Source organism: Sciurus carolinensis, chromosome 7, assembly GCF_902686445.1.
Source record: "Sciurus carolinensis chromosome 7, mSciCar1.2, whole genome shotgun sequence".
In the NCBI taxonomy this organism is placed as follows: Eukaryota; Metazoa; Chordata; class Mammalia; order Rodentia; family Sciuridae; genus Sciurus; species Sciurus carolinensis.
Window position 1 is genome coordinate 29,897,062 of NC_062219.1, and position 14,165 is coordinate 29,911,226.

The 14,165-nt window shown below is 32.1% G+C and overlaps 1 protein-coding gene across 12 annotated transcripts in view; it reads left to right on the forward strand.

The window, feature by feature from the left end:
- Ahi1 (Abelson helper integration site 1) overlaps positions 1-14,165 on the forward strand; it is a 185,378-nt gene that overhangs the window by 16,118 nt on the left and 155,095 nt on the right. For all 12 annotated transcript variants that reach the window (XR_007109403.1, XR_007109404.1, XM_047557598.1 and 9 more), the window contains exons 4-7: positions 3,554-4,098; positions 6,177-6,358; positions 10,895-11,114; positions 12,235-12,427. Coding sequence is in view for 10 of the 12 variants with exons in the window: in XM_047557598.1 (XP_047413554.1) it covers positions 3,554-4,098; positions 6,177-6,358; positions 10,895-11,114; positions 12,235-12,427 (1,140 nt within the window). In the remaining 2 variants the exon portion in view is untranslated. The remainder of the gene's footprint in view (positions 1-3,553; positions 4,099-6,176; positions 6,359-10,894; positions 11,115-12,234; positions 12,428-14,165) is intronic.

Consider the following 14,165-nt stretch of genomic DNA (forward strand, 5'->3'; position numbering starts at 1 on the left):
ACATAACTTATAGAAGAAACAGAATAAAACCTTGGTATCCTTGGGTTAGACAAAGATTGCTATGGATACAAAAGTGTAAGGTATAAAAAGAAAATGAAATAAATTGGGGTTTTCAAAAATTAAAAACATTGCTAAGAAGATGGAAGGATGAGCTATGGATTGAAAGAAAATATTTTCAAAACACCATCTGATAAAGAACATTTTAAGAACTGTTAAAACTCAGTGATATGAAAACAATCCAATGAAAATTAGACAAGAGGTATGGATGGCAAATAAGCACTTGTAAATATTCTCATTGTCATTAAGAATTAGGGATTCCTAAATTTATTAAAAAATAAAAATGTAAGAAACAGAGTCTTGCTAATAAGTTGCTTAGGGCCTTTCTAAATTGCTGAGTTTGTCATTGAACTTGTGCTCCTCCTGCCTCAGTCTCCGGAGTCACTGGGATTATAGGAATGCACCACCACACTGGCTTTAGGAGTTGACTTTATAAAGACAGAAGGTGATGGAAATCCTTAGCATGATTATTGTGGCAATATAACTATACATTTGGCAAAATTCATTTATATACTTAGTGGATTTTTTTTGTAAATCATGTCAGAATAATTTTAAAAGCAGACACACTAAAGAAAAAAATCTTAAGTGATACACATAAGTTAAAAGATGAAGGAGGGACAAAGATAAATTAGGAACATGAGTAAATGTCTTTGGACTATTCAAATTCAGTCACAACCAGATCTATGACGATATTAAACTACATAAAGTAGACATATGTTACTGTACTACAACAAAACTAGAAATTAATAACAAAAGTTTATAAATAATTTATCCCATAAAGCTGTTGAATGGAAAAAGGAAATCAAAACCACAAAAACAAGTTGTTCAAAAAGTCATGAAAATAGCCAGGCCTGGTGGTGCATGCTTGTAGTCCCAGCATCTCAGGCTGGCTGAGGCAGGAGGATTGAAAGTGCAAAGCCAGCCTCATCAATGTTGAGGCGCTAAGCAACAGTGAGACCTTGTCTCTAAATAAAATACAAAATAGGACTGGGATGTGGCTCAGTGGTTGAGTGCCTCTGAATTCAATCCCCAGTGCCCCTCACAAAAAAAGTCATGAAAATATCATTACGATCCTGTGAAATGCATGGAATATTACCAAAGATACTCCAGGAATTACATTTATTGTACTATTAAAAAGCAAAGAACTGAAAAAAGAAAAAGATTGATGACAAATACGAAGTCATATAAAATTATTATTTGTACAAAGACTGATGGATTAGAGTGAATTAAAATACAAAAAACCAAGCCTCATCTCATTAGTTTTCTAAGAGTTGCATTTTAAAAACCTTTTCTTTGAGATCATAAAATCTTTCTTCTGTTTCTAATTCTTGATTTTGTCTTTTCCCAATTATTTCCTTCAGAAGTATCTTCACAATTTCTGTAATATTGGCACTGCATTTCTGGTATTCACTGAGAAAGTAGAAAAAAATCTGTATTTTTAACATAATGGAAATTCAAGGTTATTGAGGTATGACTGTATTCATAGAAAGAACCAAAAAGATGTTTCTGAAAAGATCAACAATATTTTTCCTTGTGGAAGGCAATCAAGGATGAACTTCAGGTTTCTAATTTTTTTGTTTCAATAAATTATTTCATTTAAGCATATATCACTTTCATTTAATTATTTCATTTAAGCATATATCATTTTAAGCATATATCACTTCTAAAACAATATATGAAAATTAATTTTTTAAAAGAGGGGCCTTTTTTTTGGGTACTGAGGGTTAAATCCAGAGGTGCTCAACCACTGGGCCACATCCTTAGCCCTTTTTTATATTTTATTTAGAAATGGTTTCACTGAGTTACTTAGGGCCTCACTAATTTGCTGAGGCTGATTTGAACTTATCCTCCTGAGAGAGGCAGTTTTTGTTAGATCTGATTATGGGTGATTTTTTAGAAGTTATGGCTTCATAATTTATCACTAAAGATAGAATTGGGAAAATCTTTAAGTGAGCAAGAGTCTTGAATATGGTAAAATGTTGGATATATATTGAGCTACTATGTGTTCAGTGTTCTTTCAGCATTTTTTCCTCCTCTTTTATACGTAATGAATGTTTTCTAACTGCTTTTAAACATGGAGAATTGCAAAAATTGGGCCTCAGTATTCAGTAGTGAGCACATCCATTTTTGAGAGTTCTTCATTTTGATTTAATTTTTGTCCATTCTGATTTTCAGCGCATCGTTAAGCTTTTGTTTCTGTCACTCAGAATTTCTAACATTTATGGTTCTTTTTCATTCAGTATTCTTTTGTATTTCTTCAATATGATGACTATTTTAAATTCTTACTTGGTTTATACCATTCATATTCCTTTGGTGTTCATTTTTCTCTTTTGTCGGATTTCATGGCTCACCTTCGTTGTGCTACTTTCCTTTAGCGTTTATTAATTTTTAGTTACCCAGTCGTCTTTCTATTGAGAATCTTTCTTCTGCCTGTTGGTTATTTTTAACATAGTCTCCTTTTGCTGTTTATGGGGTGTACCTACCTGAAGCATGCTACCCTGCTAAGCTGCTTAATCCTTTGGGAGAGTCACCACATAACACAAATGAAGGTGGGAAAGAGTTGTTCATTCCAACTCCTCAGTCAGTCATCCTCAGGCATATTTGCTGCTTCTTAAGAGTACCTGACTCTGATTCTTATTGCTTCTCCAGAACCACCTGCATCTGTGGAAGTCTTTCCCTATTAATTGTATTTTTTTCTCTGATAGTTTCTTAATATATCTAACCTTGCCTACTTAAATCCTTGGAGAATTTCTCAAAATACTTATTTTACTATTAGTAACATTCCTTTGTGATTTTCAGTTTCTTGTTTTTTTTCCTATTAAAATAATATCTCATTTCAAATAATATTTAATTGAAAAAAGAATTATAACTGTATGCTTAGTTTGACACTTCATTTAATTTGATATTTAATATTTAGCAATGTTTTAGTGATATAGTTGGGCTCATTACAGGGTAATTTTAGAGCTAGAGACTTTGGTTTTTGAGTGTAATTATAGAGCAAGATAAATGACCTCTGTCTGTTTTCTCTTGGGGAACTTGAAATGTTTTACCCACAGTGACTCTTTTAGTAGTTTCTCATCTCCTAATTAGAGTTTGGATCATTCTGCCAGGGAGGAAAATAGTGTTTGAGATTTGAGCAATTAATGCACTTCTGAAAAGTCCTTAAGGACTTTTCCCCATGTTAATTTGCTAATTCATTTGATCTCCAGTTACTTTTAGAGATTACTAGATTATGTTCTAATTCTGGAACATAAACTGGAAGAATGCACATCAAAGGCTCCACAGTATTATCCCTCTGTCCCAACAGAAGATCCAAATAATGTCATCAGTGTAGAGGAAGACAAGCAAGGAAAGCCAAGTAAAAAAGTTACAAAGACTGCACAAGAAATGGAACCAGAAACTTCTGAGAATATTGTCAAACATTAGTCATTGTTTTTACCTTTATAAACTTAAACTGTGCTTAGCTAAAGCTTTGTTTTTGTGTCTTCTTCCCTAGTTCGGCACTGTTAAAAGCAGTCTTCATAATATTAAAGATACTAAAAGTGATGATGTAAGTTGTATTAACACTAATAACCCAGAGAAGAGCATGCGAGTCAGTAAAAACAAACTGAGGAATACGCATTCAGCAGCTGAAGATCCAAATAATGTCATCAGTGTAGAGGAAGACAAGCAAGGAAAGCCAAGTAAAAAAGTTACAAAGACTGCACAAGAAATGGAACCAGAAACTTCTGAGAAGGTAGATTCTGCACATCAGAAAATTCGAACAAAGTCACTGTCTGGTGTTGATCATCAAAAAAGTGATAAGACAAAGGAAGGAAAAGAAAACAATAATTTAGAAGGGGAAGAAGAACTCATGCAAGCATATCAGCTCCAGGTAGCTGAAGAAATGGCAAAGGAGATTAAGAAGAAAATAAGGAAGAAACTAAAAGAACAGTTGACTTACTTTCCCTCAGATACTTTATTGCATGATGACAAATTGAGCAGTGAAAAAAGAAAAAAGAAAAAAAAGAAAATTCCAGCCATGTCTAAAGCTGAAACAAGGTACTTTACATTGATAAATATTATTTTAATGCACTCATTATTTTCAGCTCTTGCATGACATTTGTTAGTTTAATAAAATTCTTGGTCTTTCATTTGGAGACACTGCCACTAGGAAAACAATAACGGACTTTATGCAGCACCTTAACTCAGTGCTAGAAACTTTACGAAAATTAACTCATTCATTCTTTGTTACAATCCTATAAGGAAAAGTGGTATCATCATTCTGTTTTGCTAATGAGGAAACTAAAATAAGTCACACAGGCTGAGCCAGACCTTGGCAACCTAACTCCAAAGTTTCTACCTTTACCCACTTACTTCTGCTTTTAAAATAATAGAAACCTAATTACTTCCCCCTTTTTGAGTTATAAATGCCCATTTGGATGTATGAATGTAACTTTTTCCTCCTTATACAAATCACATTTACTCATTGTACAATAGTCATTCACAGATAATCACTGTTGGCAATTTGGTATTCTAGTCTTTTTTTAAATATATGATGACTATACTTATATGATTTGGGTTTCTGTGAGTATATTCATATTTATAAGTTCTATCTTTGGAGAAAACAGTAGGATTTAAAAAATATCTTTTACCTGCCATAAGTTTTCTCTACAGTCATCAGTTAGAGAAGTAACTTGAGGTGGGAACATTCTGTATGTGACTATTCCTTGGCATTCCAGGGCAGTTTCCTCTAAAGCCCTCAGCTAAAAGTAATTCCCCTCTTACCATCGCAAGTTAAAGGACCAGTGATAACAAAGAGAAGGACAGTCCGTTTGCCACAGAGATATGTTAGTTTATGTATCAGTTACCTGTTGCTACATTAAAAAATTACCCTAGAACATAGCAGCTTAGAACAACAAACACTTATTGTTTCTCAGTTTCTGTGGTTTCAGTAGCCTGGGAATAACTTAACTGGGCACCCCTGAGTCTCACAGGGTCTCTCACAGGCAGCAATCAGGATGTTAGATGGGACTGAAGCCACTACAAACCTTGATGGGGACGATCTGTCAAGGGACATAGCCCTTAGAAGGCCTCAGAAGATCTACTTCTAAGATCAGTCATATGGATGTTGGCAGATTTCAGGTTCTGACTTGCTTTTGGCCAGAGACATCACTGCCCTACCACATGAACCTCTACATGTTCACTACTTACAACGTGGCCACTTGCTTCCCCAGAGCAAAGGGTCCAAGGGAATGAGAGCAAGAGAAAGTCACAGTCTTTTAAAGATCTCATTGTAGTGGTAGGTGACTCCACTACTTCTCACACTTAAAGAGAAGGGGATTATACAAAGAAATGAATATGAAGAGACAGGAATCATGAGGGCTGCTAAAAATACTGTAAAAACAGTGAATCTTCCTTCTTTTCTTAGCTCTCACATTGATGAGGAATTAGAAAGCCATTCTTACTATAAAGTAGAACTGTTTCACAAATTTTAATTAAAACCATGCCTTACATGATGATAGTATGCAAAGTGTAGCAGTTATCCTTAAATAATTACAAACTTTTATAGGCCAGCTTCTCTTTAAACTTGGTATGCTTTTTGGCTGCTCTTTCTTACTGTTTATTGGTTTGTATGATGCAGATTTTTATTTTAATGATAGCCTTCTGAAAATAAAGTTACACTGGAAAACACAAGGAATTAATTTTTACCTAGAAACCAGAAGTTATTTATCTGAAACCTCTTAAAAACAACAGCTGTAGAATACTTCTTTTTTTGCCTTTAAATGAAGTGACTTAGAAATTTGTTCATTAATCATTCATTTGGCATCAGAGCTTTGAGTAGTCCTATGTAAGATAGATCCATCGCTCATAAAAGATGATTTCATTTCTTCCCTGGGGTTTAGAGCTCAATTTACTGACCCTTGGGGTATATATATAACTCCTAACCTAGCATAAAATTATCCCTATAAATACCTAGTTTGATGTCTGTTCATTATATAAGAAAATATATGCATCTCCCTGCAGAAGATAATAATTTTAATATTATCCTATTTACCATTCACTCTGGTCTACCATGAATAATAATTATTATAATATTAATATATTTGTAACTTCCTGTACTTGGGTTATATTTGCAGCACATTGAACATCTCTGATGACACTGTTGAGGGTGAACAAAAGGAAGACTTTCCAGTTGGAAACATTACTTCAGATTCTCATCAAGATGATGAAATAAGCTCAGTGGAACAAAATGTGGATGATAATATGCCAGATAACACAAAATCCAAACCAAAAAAGACAAAAAAGAAGTCTAAAGCAGGTTTGTTACCCTAATTAATTGAAAAATGAGAAATGACTTGACTCTAGGAATTTTAGTTCTTAAAACTAAACCTAAAGATATAGTTTAAAATAATCACATGTACAATATTTGGTACTTGTTCTAGATTCATCTTGATTAAATCATTCATTTGTAATTAAGGGTTGCTGTGATGGATTTATATTACTTGAGTCATTTTTAGTTCTTAACTCAACCCTAGAATGATACAGACTTTGTCATTACTTTTATGGCACAGAGAATTTCTTCTTTAAACCACTGAGTTTAGAGTCCCTAAATGGTCAAGACTTAGTTGTTGAAAGATAGAAATGGTCAACAGTCAAAAAACATTTCGGATATTAAGGCTGTATCCCTCTATTAAACCTGAGGTCTACCGGGTTCTTCAGCTAATTCAACTGCTGTCTCCTCTACTGTTTCCCTTTCCCCTGTTGCTTTCTGTCTCTACCTTTTCTGATTTCTTTTATTTTTCTTTGTATATTCTTTCCCTTTTCCTACCTGTTATTGTTTTTTTTTTTTTCAGATCCCATCTAATTGGCAAAACATTGGGACAAAAATAGGCAATTTAGAATTTATTAATTTTAGTCACTTGAGGATGCAATTATTTTTTCTGATTCTTATAGTTAAATAAAAATAAAACACTTGTTGAAGCACAGTACATGTATAGAAAAGTGTATGTATCACAGTGTACTCTTTAGTGAATTTTCACATGCTGAATATACCTATAAAATCATTGTCTAAATCAAAGAACAGAACATTATTAGTTCTCAGACACTTGATTGCTCCATAGGAATAACTACTACCCTGATAGCTAACACAGATCATTTTTTGCACATTAGTATGAATAGAATTATAAATATTGTGCTTTTTTGTGCCTGTCTTCTTCACTCAGGTTATTTTTGTAAATTTATACCAGCAGTAAAGGCAGTAGACCTAATATATTCTCAGTTCTGATTTTGTACAGTGTAGATTTTCACTGTGTAAATATACCACAGTTAATTTACCTAACCTATTAGTGGTAATTTGAATTGTTTCTAGTTTTAGGCAATCACAAGTAAAGCTGAAGGAACATTCTTTTCATATCTTTTGTGAACATATGTATAAATTTTTGTTGAGTATAGTCTTAGAGTTGCTTTGTCATAGTTTATGTATATTTTTGCTTTAGTCATTACCTCGTTTTCCCTGCTTGGTTTGAGAGTTTTAGTTGTTCCACATCTTCACCAATATGTACACTGTTGGACTTCTGAATTTTTAATCATTTTTAGGAATGTATAATGATATTTCCACTTTGCTTTAACCTGATCCCCTTTAAAACTAGTGATATTGAGTATTTTCATGTTTATTAACTACTTGGATTTCACATTTATACATTTTTTTCAAGTCTTCTGAGATATAAATTCACACAAATAATTGCAAATGTCTTCCCACTTTAGGCTTCATTATTTCTTATTGGTAACTTTAGAAAAATAAATTTTTATATTACCCAGTTTACCTATTTTTTTTTTCTTCAATGGTAAGCGTTTTCTGTAATTTGTTTAAGAAATCTTCCCTAAGTCCTGAGGGTGTTTTGCTGAAAGTTTTACTGTTTAACTTTTCATGCTTAGGGTTGCAGTTCATCTGGAGTTGATTTTGTGTGTGGTGAGAAGGCAGTGATCAAGACATTTTTTTTCACATGAGTATGTAATTGACCTAGTAATTATTTACTGAAGAATGTCTTTTTCTCTTTGTATTACAGTGTCAATTTTATGATAAGTAACAAGACCATGATATATGTGAATCTGTTTCTGTAGTCTCTATTCTGTCCCATTAGACAGTTTATATAACCATTTCTTGGTTACTAAACTTTATAACAGGTCATGACAGTTAGTAGTGTACTGCAAATTATTTTTCTTCTTCAGTATTGTCTAGGCTATTATTATTATTATTATTATTATTATTTCCATGTGAATTTTAGAAGTAATTTCTCAATTACCTTCCTCCTATCCACCCTTATCCTGCCAACCAAGCTCAGATTTTCATCTAGACTGGGTAAATCTAAAAGATTCACAATATACTGACCTCTAAGTAGACTTGGCATCTTTAGAAATATTGATCTTAAAATCTATGAATTTGGTATGCATCTCCATGTATTTACATCTTATAAAATTTATCTTGGTAATATTATAAATTTTGGCAGTCTCTTCAGAGATTTATTCCTAGTAATTTGATATTTCTTAATATTGTAAAAGACTTTTTTAAAAGAAATTTTGTTTTCTATTCATTTGTTTCTATTCATATGTATTTAAATTTTAAACATAGTATCTAGTACTCTTGGTAAATTTATTCTAACAGTTTATTCTTAATTTGAATTCTCTACATGTATAGTCATTAATCTATTAGTAATGGTAATTTTATTGTTTCTTTTTCTGTTATATCTTATTCTCTTTTTTTTTCTTAATACACTGTCTAGGATTTCTATCATAGTCTTAAATAGAAGTGGCAAAAACAAGTATTTTTTTGTTACCAACCTTGACAAAAAACTTACACTATTTCACTATTGAGTATGATGTTTGCTGTGAGTTGCCTTATCAGATTAAGGAAGTTACTTTCTATCTTGCTTTGCTAAGGCTTTTATTTTTCTTTATCATTAATTGAGTTTGAATTTTATCAGGTGCATATGTGATCTTATCAACCCAATCATATAAATTTTACCCTTTTTTGTTTAAGTGTGGTTAATTGTTATTTAAATATTAAGCTATCTTTGTGTTCCTGGGAGGGTTAAAGGGATCTACTTGGTTGTAATGGATTATCTTTTTTTTTTCCCTCGAAATCCCTTTTTTGATTTGACTTGCCATTACTTTGTTTAGGATTTTTGTATCTGTGGCCGTGAAATTGTTTGTTCCTTTTCTGAAATGCCCTGAATGTAGACTTCAAAATTTTGATGGTCTCAGAAGAATTGGGAAATGTTTCATCTTTTCAGTTTTTGGAGGAAGTGTTTGTATAGATTGGCGTTATTTCTTCTTTAAATATTTGGAAGAATTTACTGATGAAACCTTTGGACTGAGATTTATAGGGAGAATTTTAATCAGATTTAGTTCCTTTAATGCATATCAGAGTCTTTACATTTTCTATTTCTTCTGGCAGCTTTGTTAGGATATAGTTTTTGAGGAATATGTCCACTTAATCCAAATTTTCAAGTTTTGAATATCTATAGCATCTGAAAGGTCATACCATTTTTTTCATTTATGATATTGTCATTTTTTTTTTTTCCCTCAAGTTTTGATCCACTCAAGGATTTTCAGTTTGAGGCTTCAAAGACCCAGCCTGTAGCTTTGATTTTTTTTAAATCATACATCTGTATACTATTTTAGTGACTTTTTTTCTATTTGTATTATTTCCTTCTTTGTACTCTGAGTTTGCTTTACTATTTTTTTTAGCTTTATGAGTTTTATAAGAAAGATTTTAGTCTTCCTTTTTTAGGCATTTAAGACTTTAAATTTCTACCTAAGTATTGCTTTAAGCTGTGTCTCTAAAATTTTTTGATGTTCTACATCTTTATTATCATTTAACCAAAAACAATTTTATTATTTTAATTTTAATTTATTTGATTATGTATTATTTAAAAGTCTCTTGCTCAGTTTTGAGCAGCAGGTGATTTTCTAGTTCTCTTTTTATTATTTGTCTTCCATTGAAAATTGACCAAACCCAAGGCCTTCTTATTTTGCCTGTGTTGTTTCAGACCTCTTTCCCTAGTGTGACATGTCCTGCTAGTACCACCTAGCCACCAGAGGATTTCAATACCTCTCCACCTTCTCTATAACCTCAGAATTCACTTTTATGAGGCAAATTGTCCATACATGTAAAACTTTGCCATCTTCCACTTTTATCACTTTACTCACAGGAAATCACTGAACATTTTGCTAGTAAACTTCTACCTGGGCCAAATCTTGATCCTCAGCCCACACCATGAATCAGAAGATACTCTCAGAGACAAAAGCAGCTGCCATTCTGTCTGTTTACCTCTGACTGAGTCAGTTTGTCCCTGTGTTCCCCCCACCCCACCTGCCAAAACTGCCCACTTTCTCTCCCTGGAATTTTAGTCCATCTAGTGTACAATGTTTCTGTAGTTTTCTGAGGGATTTAAAATAAGATTTTTGCAATTTATTTGTCTTTTTCCATTTTTTACATGAAGCATTGACCTGCTGTATCCTACTACATTCTACCCATAAGCAGAAATTCCAGTTATAAACTATTTGAATGAAATATATTACACACAGAAAACAGATAAAATTATTTTTCAACTCATTTTTTTCCTCTTCTGTTATTGATGCTTGTTTGGAACGAACATTCCTCACGCTGCTCTGATGCATTAGTAAATATATTGTTTTGCTGTGTGTACTCTGCTGCTCTCTGGCCTTTACTCTTTTCCCTTGAAGTTCCTTTGTTAATCAAGTGAAATAATCACAGATCATAAGGTTTAAGTTATATGTAAATTCAGCTGTGAGTATAGTTAATTATAACATTGATTTTCTTCTATGCATGTAGTTTCAGATGATAATGATGACATTGATGGTGATGGTGTTCATGAAATAACAAGCCGAGATAGTCCAGTTTATCCCAAATGCTTGCTCGATGATGACCTTGTCTTGGGAGTTTACATTCACCGAACTGATCGACTTAAATCAGATTTTATGATTTCTCACCCAATGGTAAAAATTCATGTGGTTGACGAGAATACTGGTCAATATGTCAAGAAAGATGATAGGTAATTTTTTTTAGTTACACAGCTAATCCTTGACATTGAAACTGTCTGCAGAAGTTGGCATTGTTAATGGGAATAGAGTTGTTTGTGTTAGAGAATGGTCTGCTAATTACAGTTGTTCATTTACTGTCTGACATTGATCAGTATGTTTTATAGAAGAAATGGAGAATATTTGTTCATTTTAAATAAAAGAGATTCTGCCAAACTAATTAATGCCACAAAACTTTGAAAATCATCCTATATTGCACTGTAGATGTCCTAGTTGTGTAATTCACATTTTTCTTTCTTTTTTTTACTTTTTTATTTTTTTGGATATTGGGGATTGAATTCAGGGGCACTCAACCACTGAGCCACATCCCCAGCCCTATTTTGTATTTTATTTAGAGACAGGGGCTCACTGAGTTACTTAGTGCCTTGCCATTGCTGAGGCTGGCTTTGAACTCGGGATTCTCCTGCCTAAGCCTCCCAAGCTATTGGGATGACAGGTGTGCACCACTGCACCCAGCTCATATTTTTCTTTTGAAATTAACATGTTACCTTTATTTGCCTCCAGTAAGGTGAATGAATCTTGAATTTTTTTTCTTAGATTATTGCTCTTGGCAATACATGCTTGAAGGCCCAGATAAAAAGTACATTAAAATAAAGGATGATTCTAGTATTCAAAAAATTATTTGTTCAGAAATGTGACAGAGGCAGAAAACATGAAAATTGTCAAAAAAGGTCTTTCATTTATTCAGTTGCCTTAGGATATACAAAGAAATTATGAGAGCTCCAAAAGTCATGTTCTTTTTTTTAATATTAATTTATTTTGCTATCTTATCACAAATTTGTTTAAAATTCTGAAGGAGTTGCTTTATTTCAACTGTATAGTGAAGGTATAATTGTGTCTCATTTTATGTTCCTGTAATAATGTGATTCTGTGAAATCAACTGATGGAATATAAATGCAAGATGATAGTACATTACTACTTTAAAGTTTTATAAATTTATAATTTTCTAGATGGACAATGAAAATAATTTTTCCTTTTGTATCATGATTGTTCATTATATCTAGTTGTATCTCTTATACGCTATAATTTTTTCTCATCTAAAAATTATGATTTTTGTTGACTTTCCTTGGACAGTGAACGACCTGTATCTTCTTACTATGAAAAAGAGAGTGTGGATTATATTCTTCCTATTATGACTCAGCCATATGATTTTAAACAATTAAAATCAAGACTTCCAGAGTGGGAAGAACAAATTATATTTAATGAAAATTTTCCCTCTTTGCTTCGAGAGTTTGATGAGAGTCCTAAAGTCATCTTGTTCTTTGAGGTATGAATTGAATTGACAGTTCAAACTAAGTTTTAGTTGATATTTAATTGTAGAAATATAAGTTGTTAAGTGTATAAGTTGTAAGTAATTCAGTAGTTCAAAAAGTAGTGTGGAATATGCTATGCAGGTACAGTTAAGACACCCTTTTTAAAAATAGTGATAGTTTTCAGTGCCAGAGTTAACCATTTGACTCATGCTATGATATTATTTAATCCTTACAGCAACCTCATGACTGTTAATTGAAGTGATAAATCTTATATATATGAGTGCAACCCTCTGTTCTGAACCCATTTCACATAAGTTCTTTTAACTGAATATTAGACTCCACCTGGATTAAAAAAGAGAAAACATAAATAGATCAGTTAACTAATACAATGGCATATATAACCAAAAATGATAAAGAACTTCTCAGATTTGAAGTGGAGGATCAGATAGTCAGAGAAAGATTTATAGAATAATCTTTGAGCTGATTTGTTATTCTAATTTTTTTTCACTGATAAGGATATTAGGTTTAGAGTACAGTAATTTCCCCCACAGTACTCCAATTTTTAAGTTAGGTAATTTGGATTTGATGATAATTTCAACCTAGAATACCACATTTCATTTCTCTATCTTATGTTCTGTCTCTGTAAGCAAAGGGAAACAGAGAACCAAACTGGATAATTTTAGTATAGGAACAAGGAACCTGGCATGACTAGAGCTAAAGATTCATTTTGTGGAGTAGCTTGTTTTTATGATCCTTGATTTTCAGATTATTTATGTTTATGATACAAATATTTTATCATTTACATCTGGGATTATGTTATGTGTAATGTATATAAAAACTCTGATTTTTAGAAAAAGAAATGTAATTTGTATCTCAAGGAACTTTTTCTTTGTCATAGAAACATGATTTGTGGGTAACGCCTATCAGGGTCCTCTCTTGTCCCTGCAAGAGACCTGTTTTATTCTTCTCAACTGAATACATCGTATTCCTTAAAAAAAAAACAAAGCAAAAAAAGGTCATTCTTATTTATTATATATCATTTTATAATCATTTTAGTAAGAGGTTTAAGAATGATAGATTATTGGATTATACATTTTGGTTACTTCTTAAGTTTTACCACAATGTATTTGCTGCCTGCTGATTTCAATTTTTAAGAGATTTTTGAGGAAAATTTCATAATATTTATCAGAAGTCTTTAAAACTGTTTTTCTATTCCAAGGTATTTATCCTAAATGACAAGTCTACAAAGATGTGTATGCAAATATATTTATTTTAGCTCTGTTTATGGCAAAAACTTTAGAGAAATAAAGGAACCTAATTTCAGTCAGTAACAGTTTAAATAAATTATGGCTTTTATTAAATTTTTGGTGTTTATAATACAGGATTTTAGGCAGCCTAGTACAGGCAGCTATTAACATGATGATATTCGTAGGTAGTAATAACAGGAGAGGTAGCCACTACATGCTCTATGAAATAGTTTGCAGAAGAGCATGGGATTTGTAGTCACATGCATACATATATTTAGTAATGCACAGAAAACGGTTTAGATTTGTATAAGCTAAATGTTAATAGTGATTATCTATAGGTCTGAATTACAAATTATTTTACCTTGCTTATGTATTTTTTCTGTATTGTCAGTGCTTTTTCACTGGGCATGTATTATATCTGAAAAATATTTAAGAATCTAAAAAAGATGGATGAATGAAACCCATATTATTGTTTAGGCAATCTTCTATAAAGTTTTAGTGTCTC